The 11,186-nt window shown below is 40.5% G+C and overlaps 1 protein-coding gene across 2 annotated transcripts; it reads left to right on the forward strand.

Moving 5' to 3' along the window:
- The first annotated feature begins 23 nt into the window (after positions 1–23).
- LOC113281286 lies at positions 24–3,899 on the forward strand. Of its 2 annotated transcripts, XM_026529997.1 has the most exons (10): positions 24–604; positions 683–758; positions 1,101–1,225; positions 1,493–1,601; positions 1,673–1,736; positions 1,841–1,896; positions 2,023–2,130; positions 2,353–2,502; positions 3,090–3,260; positions 3,428–3,899. In XM_026529997.1, the coding sequence occupies exons 1-10, from the start codon at positions 330–332 to the stop codon at positions 3,659–3,661; spliced, it is 1,368 nt and encodes a 455-aa protein (XP_026385782.1). In that variant the 5' UTR covers positions 24–329; the 3' UTR covers positions 3,662–3,899. The 2 variants fall into 2 exon arrangements, with proteins under 2 accessions (XP_026385782.1, XP_026385783.1); XM_026529998.1 differs by lacking the exons at positions 3,090–3,260; positions 3,428–3,899 and adding an exon at positions 2,737–3,083.
- The last annotated feature ends 7,287 nt before the right edge of the window (positions 3,900–11,186 follow it).

An 11,186-nucleotide genomic window follows, 5' to 3' on the forward strand; every position in this document is an offset into this window, starting at 1 on the left:
CTACCCACCAACTCCAAAAGAGCTATAATGTGTAGAGCAAGCGGGTCACATTTTCTTCCCTATCCATGCCATTTTAGGAAAATGAAAATCCCTGCAGATTGAAGGAAACTATAGTGGAAACCTGTATTTACCCAATTGTGCGGATGGAGCGATTGCTCTGAACACAAAGAGATGTGTATGAGTTTGTTGAGTGTTTAGTCCAACTCTTGACTTTTCCTTCTGGTTGAGGAAGAGAGGATATTAACAAGGGTTTTCTGAAGAAAGCACAATTGTATTGTTTTCTTTAATCAATTAAAGAAGAAGGGAAGCAGGAGTAGTTCTGTAAAAAGATGATATCATCAAGTGTATCCTTTTCAATCTCCTCCTCTTCTTCCTGTGGTCTTTTTACACCACTTCTACAATCCCCATGGGGACATCGCAATTGCCGATACCTCCATCACCATCACCACTGTCAGCAGCAGCAGCAGAAAAGGAGGTCTAAGGGTCCCAATATACTATCATGTCTGAGCCGTTCTCCTCCTCCTCCTCAATCACCGGGCAAAGAGGAAATGAGTGAAAAGAAAAACAATACTACAGGAATTCAACTCTACTCGGAGATTGAAAGGTAAACCAACAAAAAGGAAATTGAATTTGTGTAGTTTGATATCAGATTGCAGAGCATAATCGCTGATTGAATTTCCAGATTGATTACAGAAACTGCAAGGCAGTCCCAAGGTGGTTGGGGGAGTACTTCACGAGGAGATTGGACCGAAATTGAGGTCATACTCCTTGTTTTGTTTCTTAGTTAATCTCCCAATTAGATATGTTTGGTTGGACGCTACTGTATCTAGTTCTCATCTTATCTGCCTGTCTTTAATTTCCAGTACACTCTCTGCCTACTAGTGAATTTAATATTGATAAACTTTACAAATGGAAGAAACCACTTCCCTTTCTTCAATTATTTTTACCATGTGGAGTTGATAATGTCTTTTGGTTGGCTCCTTAATTATCGAATTGGTTCAAACTTTGACGGAGTTTGTACTTACCGTATGATTCATGCTATACCTGTTTTTCTAGTTTGTTAATGAGTGTGGTGGTAACCTAAGTTCTGTTTTTCTTAGGGTGCATGGGTTCTAAGACCAAAAAACTCGCCACCAACATCAGTTGTCCACTTTATTGGGGGGATTTTTGTCGGTGCTGCTCCGCAGCTCACGTACCGTTACTTTCTTGAGCGTCTTTCAGAAAAGTGAGTCATGTTTCTACCAATAATGTTTGTGTAAATTTGCATTCATGTTTTTCATCAACACCGGAGTTCCATAGTTGCACACTTGTGAATCTGTTATTTGATTGATTGATAAAAGGGCTGAAATTTAGACAAAATCAGGCTATTTTTGAAACTGCTAGCAAATCGGTGGGTAATCAGTCATCTGGGGTGAATAAAGATAAGAACAATAAATGGGGAGACAAGAGTGTTGGCAAAAGACTAATGTTTGAACTTCTTTTCATGGTTTAGGGGTATTTTAGTAATCGCCACACCGTATGCTAGCGGGTTTGATCACTTCTTCATTGCAGATGAAGTGCAGTTCAAATTCGACAGATGCCTTCGGCTTTTACATGATACTGTGAGTTGAATTTTAGTTGTCTCTAAACATACTCTTGATAATCGGGAAGTAACTAAGTGATTCTGCTGCAGGCAAATGACCTTCCGACTTTTGGTGTTGGCCATTCTTTGGGATCTCTAATCCACCTTCTGATTGGTTATTCCCTTCATCCATCTCCTGTTTCACTTTTGAGCTTTTGATATTTCGCTAATATGAATGCACAGCTGACCTTTTTCTGTTGAATGACTGGGGTTTATCAGGCGCAAGATATGCTGTACAAAGAAATGGAAATGTTTTGATGTCTTTCAACAACAAGGTATCCGACTTTAAAAAAGAACTGATAAAGTATAACTTGCTCCGCGTAGATCCCTCTACCAAAATTCTCTATTGACGTTGAAAATATAGAAATTTGCTAAGTTTTAATTACCATATTCATCTACAGGAAGCTAGCTTAGCTATTCCATTATTCTCCCCAGTCATTGTTCCGATGGCGCAAGGCTTTGGTCCAGTTTTGTCTCAGCTCACATCATCTCCCACCGTGCGGCTAGGGGTGAGATTCTCTGCTCAGGCCGTATGAGACAATTTCTTGTGTAAATATACGTGTACCAAGTCCTGTGATCACAAGCATGGTAGATATTCTTAAATGTCAACAAAATAAGAAGAATCTGGGGTACCAATGGTTGCAATAGAAGTTGCATCTATTATTTGAGTTCTTGCTACTTGGTAGAATGGTAAACTGATAACTGCTCTGTTTCTTCATGAGAATTTCCAGGCAGAAATGGCTATGAAGCAGCTACAGAACCTTAGCCCTCCATTATTGAAACAAGTAATGCCCTTGGTCGAGCAGCTTCCCCCCTTGTACATGGATTTAGTTAAAGGAAGAGAAGATTTCATCCCAAAACCAGAAGAAACTCGAAAACTGGTATGGTCTATACTCTCCCATGATTATTTGATGAACTAATTTTCGTAACTTTTGGGGGTTGTTGGGTAGAGACTTCACTAATTTTCTGAATAGGTTTTGCATTTTCCATATAACTTTCTGTACATGGGCATTTCTTTTCACTTGTAGTTGGTAGGACTTTCAAATAGACTAGGAGAGTCTGTCTCTAACCAACCTTCGTAATTAACGTCTTTATTGTATGTTTACATTCCGTAGCTGAACGACCTCTTACAGCATAACGCATGTAGAGCTAGATACAGTGAATGGTACAGACTACTGATCGGTAGGAAAGAGCTTCAGTACCTGTAACGGGCCTCGCAGTTGGAAGTCTGACACCATTGAGGCGGGAAAGTTAAATCATGACTGAGCCCCAATTTGATATGAGCATAACTCGGAAGTTTCCTGCTATTACTGTTATATCAATGGCTTCGTGCATATTATCACTTCCTCTTATTCTTATCGACTTCAATACCATTTCTTTATGCCAACTTAATCTTATTATTTATATCATTTCAATCTCTTAGCAATTAAGTTGACGCTGAGCACAATTTGGGCACAAAATTTTGCAGATAAAGTCATATTATGGTGTCTCCAGAAATCTTCTAGTAAAATTCAAAGACGATGCGATTGATGAAACTTCAGCACTTGCAAATGTTCTAAGTTCCGATTCCACCATTAATTCACTGCTGGATATGTCAATTCGCTCATTGCCTGGAGATCATGGACTTCCATTGCAACAGGTGAAAAATCTTTACTATTTGTGCAGAATTTACAAGAAAGATGATTTAGATCACCTAAATATACATAAGACGAGTTCTCTTGTCACGAAAGGATGCTGATATTTATTATTTTACTAAGGATGTGTATATAGAGGTAAGCAATATGTGTGTGAATCACTGTGTTGCAGGCCCTCCCAGAGGTTCCGCCGGCAATGGCAGATGCGGTGAACCGTGGAAGTGAGCTTTTGGCGAATTTGACTGCGGGAACGCCATGGGAGACGGTGGGTAGAGAAATGGGCAGCACACTGGGAGGGGATTCGAAGGTTCTCCGTGCACAAATATCAAAGGATGTTGACCTGCTCGTGGATGTGATAATATCGTGGATAGAATCAAACTCAGCCCCAAGGCTTTTAAAGCCTTGATTCTTGGAGAGAATAGATTGATAATACTAATACATAGCATCATACACGTCTTAATTGTAATGTGGTTCAGAAACTTGCAGCTGAATGAAAAATGGGAGGACAGAAAAGACGCCCTCTGGACTATGGAGATAGATGTGTTTATTTTACCATACATGTATGTACAGAACTTTGTAAATCTGATAGTTATGTAGAATCATCAATTACCCTCGGTCTCAGGTTCGAGATATGATTTTTGAGTGATGGACAAACGGTGACTACATTGTATTTTGTTTACGGTTAATTAAGCATCGCTAGCTTGCTAGGGATGAGGTTGTCCTTGCAATGACGTAAATAACATCTTGCTGGTTCTCCGGGGAGGTCCACTACTTCTTGAGACTGCCACTACTCGACGGCGAGGTTGCGTGCAAATTCTAGATCCTAGTGTGACTGAAAGGAACCTCGGGGTGCTTAGATTCGTGATGGATCCGCATAGTTTCAAGATGAGGAGCTGTGATATTACACCCTTCATAACTCTCTTGGGTTTTTCAGGTTTGACACCGGTGCCGTTTCTTCCCAAAAGTGAAGAATCTTTCTAAAAATGTTATCCATCAGATCTGATGTTTTATACTCCCTCCGTTCTTTTTAATAGGCTGATTTTGTTTTTAGAGAAAATTAAGGAAATTAAGAGAACTAATCATTGAAAGTGGTCTCCATGACACTTGTCAGTAAAAGAAGTGAAGGGAAATGGTCCCCATGACACTTGTCAGTAAAAGAAGTAAAGTGAAGTGGTCCACATGACACTTGTCATCAAAAGAAGTTAAGAGAAAAGTGGCCCCACAAAACTAAAGTAACATTTGACTTCCCAATTACGAAACCACCCTATTTTTTTCAAACTTTTATTTATAGAAACCAGCCTATTATTTAAGAACGGAGGGAGTATTTTCTTATCAGACTAGGTATCTTATACCGTCTTAAATAAATTTATTAGTTATTATTTTCTGTAACTTCCCTAGTCTGCTCTCTGACCGAGATAATCAGTCTCATTCTAACTCCTTAGGTGGACCTATGTAGTCACCATCCTCATTGTAATCGGGGTTCACTCTTGAAAAGTCAGATGTCTTGAAAAATAGATTTGGATCATAATCATCTCCCTCCTCTTACTCTGATGGTGAGCATTAGTTGAGGCAATTTTTCCCACTCGCCGAATTGCTAACTAGGTGCTCAACCATGATGGATACATGCCAAAACTTAACGCAAATAAGAACAAATAAAAAAAAACCCAAAGAAAAGTTGAAAACAATTTAAAGGCGAACAGATAGCGTCAGACACTATTATAAATGCAAATCTTGGAACATTAAATTTCAGTTGGTACTATCGATTCATAACCACTTTAAACATCATCCTACAGAGCTAAGGGCGGTTCCTACGGCCGTGGCAAAGCCATGAGTTTTCCACTTTTGCACCCACTACGAGCATGACAAAGTGGCAAACAGACCTGGCTAAGTGGCAAATTTTCCACTTAACCAGGTGAGGTCTAGTCTCTACCGAGCGGTGGAGTTTAAACCGCTCGGTTAACACTACTGAGCGGCCTAGCGTAGGCCGCGAGCGGTAAAGACTTCACTGCTCGGTGTAGACTACATCGCTCAGTATATCTGATCCGATGGTCATAAATCCACCCACTATAAATACCCAATTCCAACTTCATTTCAACTCACATCTTCTCTACTCTTCTCATTTCTTAAATTTGTGATAATCTAACATAAATTTCATCACCCAAGTCCCATCTTCTCAACAATTCACTATTATTGTTGTGTAATTTTTGGAGTATAGATTCTCAATTGAACAAGCGTAACAAAATTGGGGGTGCAAAATTTACCATGGCCGAAGATGAAAGCATTTGCAGAAACTATGTATTTTTTGCACAAGATAGTATCAATTGTGCTCAACAACAAAGTAACAAGTTGTGGAATAACATATTTCATAAATTTTATGAAGAAACAACGAACATCAACGATCGTGATGCAAATGGATTTTCGAGTCTCTTCGTTACAATTAACGCCAAGGTATTGCCTTGTAAGTTGCTACTATAATGCAAGTTGTTCGTGCTCCAAGGATAGGTCTTGTTGATGTTGATGTGGAACGAAAGTGTAGAAATGATTGGCACCACAAGCATGGGAAAAAAAAACTTATGAAAGTTGTTATCATATTTTGAAAGTGTTGCCTAAATATAGTCCAGAAGTGTTAGCAAACTTGCAGCGTGTACATGAAAGGTCACTATACCCTTATTCTCCTTCAAAACCAAGTTCACAACCATCTCATACATCTCAACCCCCACTAGATAATCCATTTTCTTCACCAGAATCCACAAAAAGTCAAAACTCCAACTAGAATCTCAATGCTGCGATTAAGAGAAAAAAATTAGGAAAAAAAAATGTAAGAGCAGAGAGAAAAGATGCATAAGAAGTAGAAACAACTAAAGGTTTTTTGGATTTTTTTATGGATCATCAGAATACCGTCGAAAAACATAGACCAGTTGATCAGAAATTCATGACAAGGGAGATGAAAAAATATCATCAAACTCAAGTGAGGTTTGTTTCAGGCTATAACAAGAATAAGATTCTTGCTGCAAACACCTCGGTTATGATCGACCGACAAAAAATGATATGGGAGATAAAATTTGACATGTTAGCAGAAGAGTTGGAAGAAATCCTGATGCTACTGACGCTAACAATACTCCTGGCGCCACTCTTCCTGCTGCTGACACCAATGTACCACCTACCGGCACTATCAACACATCTCATGGTGTTACATCTTCTACCACAAACACAATAGGCGTTGGTAACACCTCCTATGGCATGACTCCTCTTATCACCAGAGCCAGAGCCATTGGTACTCTTCCTAACATTTCTTCGAGCGTGACACCTCCAATCACCACCAGAGCTACTACAACTCCTCCGCCAAGTCAGGAGGCTGGAGGAACCCGAGGGAACCAACCTCCTATTACCATCGTCAATTTAATAGAAGGACAAGAAGTTCTTTCCAAAGCTCAGACCTACATGGCCACAACTCATAAGGATGTACTCACTTGTCTCAAAACACTAACAGCGGAACCGCGCCAACCCCAAATGGAGCAAGAAATGAACACTTTCATGACTCCTGGTACAAGTACTTCAACAATGCGTACCTTTATAGATGAAGAAGCTCGCGTTGCTCCTGAACATCCATCAGTTTGGAATCAACAATCCAATTTCATCACTCGTGAAGACCCGGAACAACTTCTCCAAAATCGAGGCAACGAAAACCCGGCTACCATTCATCAACACCAACCTCCTTACCCTACTGATGTGCAAAGAGTTCCTCTTCCAAGAGGATATTCCTCTCCTCAGTTTTCCTTTTATGACGGTATTGGTAACACTCGTCAACATATCTCTCGTTTTTTGGAATCACTAGGAGAGCATGAATACAACCACGTCCTCCGCCTGAAAGAATTCTCAAAATCACTCACTGAGAGAGCATACACCTGGTACAACAACATTGCACCAAACAACATAACCAATTGGTGTGAGATGGTTAACTCTTTCTACAAGAAATATTTCTTTGTGCCTGAGCAAATCACTTTATCGGACCTGGGAAGGATGTTTCAGCGAAATAATGAGCATCCAAATGATTATGTCAAGAGATTCAGAATTCAGGCACTAGATTGTCATGATCCAAATGTGACTGAACAATTATGCATCAATAGGATGGTGCCTGTCTATCATGCTTTGTTGGAGAACCTGCACTTTTAGACATTCTCTGAACTTCATGAAGCTGCTAAAAGCTCAGTTACAACAGCACCCGCCTTGCTAGAAAGAACCAGATCCACCAAGACTAAAGAGCCTCATGAGACTCGTGGAAGCATACATCTCATCAACGAGCAATACAATCCTTGACCTTTTGTAAGCAGTTTCACTGAAGGAGCAAGAGGAAAACCACCATTTCAGAGATGTAACATGCGCGTGCATCCCCACCACTAGCTCTAACTCCAGTACCACTAGGGCTTCACATGGTTCGGTTTTTATCGGTTTTTGGCAAAACCTAAACCGAAACCAAAGTACTCGGTTTTCCAATAATGAAAACCAATTTAACCATATAGCATATTCGGTTTCATTGGTTTCGGTTTCAACTCGGTTTTGTTAAAAACCATACGGTTTTTGGTTAACCGAATGATTTATAAACAATAATGTGCCAGTGCTTTATAGTTTACACAAACAGTACACCCAATACTACAAGCGGCAGAAAAGTTTACTAGCAACATATCAGAGGCATAAATGACGAGCAACTAAAATGAGAGCAAAAGGCTTTAACTCGAACAATCCTCCTAAGAGTCCTAACCATTCATTAACTACAACTCATCAGTGTGAAAAGATTCATTCTGCTATGGTCACTATTAATCGGTTAACCAATTGGTTTTTGGTTCGGTTTTGAGATAAAACCTAAACCGAAACCAATACTTTTGGTTATCTGAAACTGACAACCATTAATAAACCATAGCAATATGGTTTCGGTTCGGTTTAAAATCTTCGGTTTTCGGTTCTGGTTCGGTTTTGTGCAGCCCTAAGTACCACAGGCGCGACTGCCGCAATGAGAAAACCACGTCCAAGCTGCACCATATCTGGCTCGACGGCAAAAACGTTAACAAAAGAGACGCTTTCAGAATTTCCTCTTCCATGGAAGAAGTAGTTGAATTACTGGAGGATATTTCACCTGGGGACTTAAGGGGTACATATAGACTCTCCATGTCAGGAGATTCATCATATTTGCACAACCTATTAGTTAAGTCGTTCGCATAAGGGAACTTCCCTACTCCTTAAAGACACGATGCAAAGATGATAAATGCAAAAGAGTGTGACTGGGGACTGCTCAGCACTACTCATCTCAAAGATGTTGAATTTAGAGAGAAGCAGGCACACTATCATTATCATTCCAAGATGTTCAAAGACCTAGACATACTCAAGAGAGCAGACGTATCGTCAAAGCTCGGTGATATGCCTGACCGTCTATTAAACACAACGCAGACGCAAAGACGGCTCCATGATCGGTAGCTCATAAGATCCTCGTCAACATTGGATTCAACTCCAACTCTCATCCAAATTATTTCTTCAGAAACCCAGCGTATCAACATCAACCAAAATACAAGGAGACTCTATGAGACGGTCAAGTGGGTAGAAACATGCATGATGGCTGCATCAAAACATCTCATGTCCGACGGCGAGTTATTTCAGGATTGATGCCTACCCAATGCATTCATCAATATTAACCAGAAGGCCCCGACTACCTACATGTGCTCAACTTCTCTGGGGATTCTTGCTGATTACGTCAAGAGTAGAAACTACACCCATGCTACTTATCACTCAGGCAACGGTAATCTACTTTCAAAGATATTTTTTACCAGATTTAAAGTTCTAACTATCGCTGATAACAAGGCAGCTACAACCATCTCCATCCTCAATACTTATGATAATGCCATCCTCAATACTTCTTTCTTTAGCACAACTCTCACCACCCTATGAAATAAAGACAACCTGATCATGTACATCCCAACTTGAAATTGGAGACTGGGTACCCACGAATTTATTTTAAGCACCTAAACCCTCATATCAGATGTTTTCTTCACCACTTATCATATTAGTAAAGCCTTCAGCCGAAGCTATCAGGAAATTACTTTGTATTTATCTTTTCCTCCAACTCCAGCAACGACGTCTACCAAGTTGAAAGATCAGTGGATACTCGTGGGCAGGGGACTGCCTCCCTCTTTTCGATCCAATCCATGAGGTTATCGTCAGCTCTTCTACCAGGCTAACTGATCCCATTGATGATGCCTGCCTTACCATTTTAAAAAAATCATTAAGATTGAGGAAGACAATGAAAGTCCATGCTCGACGTCGAGAAAGCCTAATGAGTTTTATATGCTTCAATCAACATCAAGGAAGCTATCGGCTCCATCATCAGCTTCTCCCTCTAACGACGAGACGAGCCCTACCACTGTATGAAGACTGTCCTGTTCGTGCCTATTACTGCAACGAAAACAAGTAAGACTACATGCTTTCAGAATATTGTCACCCGGCATATGTGAAGCAACTTCCTGGAGAGGATGCAAGATCGTACATCCAAAGATTCCACACACAATATGAATTATGACACTAGGCTTCATCACTTTCTGAAGAAATCTTCGAGTACGTCTCAGGAACATGACAGTGTTGGTATTCCTTCAAGATCAAGACACGATTTTTTCATTATCCTATCAAAAGTTGATCCAAAGCCGTGAATCTTCCGGGAATATATGTAAAGAGATGTTGGTATCACAAACAACTGTTCGCATCCTAAGAATAAACTACAACGAGGAATAGTTTTGATGGAGCTACTGCTACCACTAAGATATTGTTGTTCCAAGACCTTATCACCACCTTACCATCTCGCCTCGAGATTGGAGGCGTCAAGGGTTTTATCCTACTGGCCCTACCATGGATTTCACAAATGATGGATGTAGTCGACATCCTCGGAAGATGTTGCTTTATCAGAGTCGGTAGGGTTTTCAAGATGACGCTGGAGTCTACATCAACAAGAATACTGCCGGCTCCATCAGTAGATTCTTCGCGCATCTCTTATTCCCTACATTGGTGTCACCGGCTAGTACTCGAGTCTTTATCATCGGATACTTTGTCTATCACATACCTGTGATCATCCTGATATCATCATGCCTGATGCTACTTACTCACGGGAAAATCTAATACATCCAAGGTACAATTATGCGCAAAGGACATGGCTAACGGAGATAGAGCTAAGTAACTAACCTTGAACTAAACGCATTACATTTATTAGGCATACCAAATAAAATTTTAAATACCCTAGTGTTGAGACGCAGAACCTCCTTAATACTCACCTGTGTTGTCTGGCTGCGCTGCCTCAATAAATCATCTTCATGTGTTTCCCGGATGCGCTGCCTCAACACATCTTCACATGTGTTGCCTGGTTGCGCTTCCTAAATACATCTTCACCGTTGTTGCCTGGCTGCGCTGTCTCAACACATCTTCACCAGTGTTATCAGGCTTCACTGCCTCAATACATCTCCATCCTAGTGTTAAGACGTTTTATTTCCTCAACACTCACCACTATGTTTTCAGGATTCACTGCCTCAGCACATCTTCATTTTAGTGTTGAGACAGGCTTCGCTGCCTCAACATTTATCATAAAACTGATGGCTCCACCGCCTTAAAACTTGTCTTTGTATTTGAGGCTCCACTTCTTCAGCATACTATTTTAGTGTTCTCGGCATCAACGTGCTGGAAGGATGATTGCTACTTACATTGGCGCTTCATTGGTCATGTCATGCTCAGGGCCCAGGATGGCTGTTTTTTTTAGGTAACATCTGTCTATTTCAATTTTATTCCCGACCCTCACCATCTAGTGCTTACCCCGCAACAATGTCACTGTTACGTGCTAAGCAGGGGACTTAATGTTGATGGTGGCTTTTATAGTTCAGGGAAAAAATCGTAAAACTCCATAT

The sequence above is a fragment of the Papaver somniferum genome, chromosome 5 (genome assembly GCF_003573695.1).
Source record: "Papaver somniferum cultivar HN1 chromosome 5, ASM357369v1, whole genome shotgun sequence".
In the NCBI taxonomy this organism is placed as follows: Eukaryota; Viridiplantae; Streptophyta; class Magnoliopsida; order Ranunculales; family Papaveraceae; genus Papaver; species Papaver somniferum.

Coding starts and splice junctions, on each gene's coding strand:
- LOC113281286 (XM_026529997.1), top strand. CDS start 330: ATGATATCATCAAGTGTATCCTTTTCAATCTCCTCCTCTTCTTCCTGT. Junction 1,897..2,022: donor TGATGTCTTTCAACAACAAG/GTATCCGACTTT, acceptor ATTCATCTACAG/GAAGCTAGCTTAGCTATTCC. Junction 2,503..3,089: donor CAGAAGAAACTCGAAAACTG/GTATGGTCTATA, acceptor AAAATTTTGCAG/ATAAAGTCATATTATGGTGT.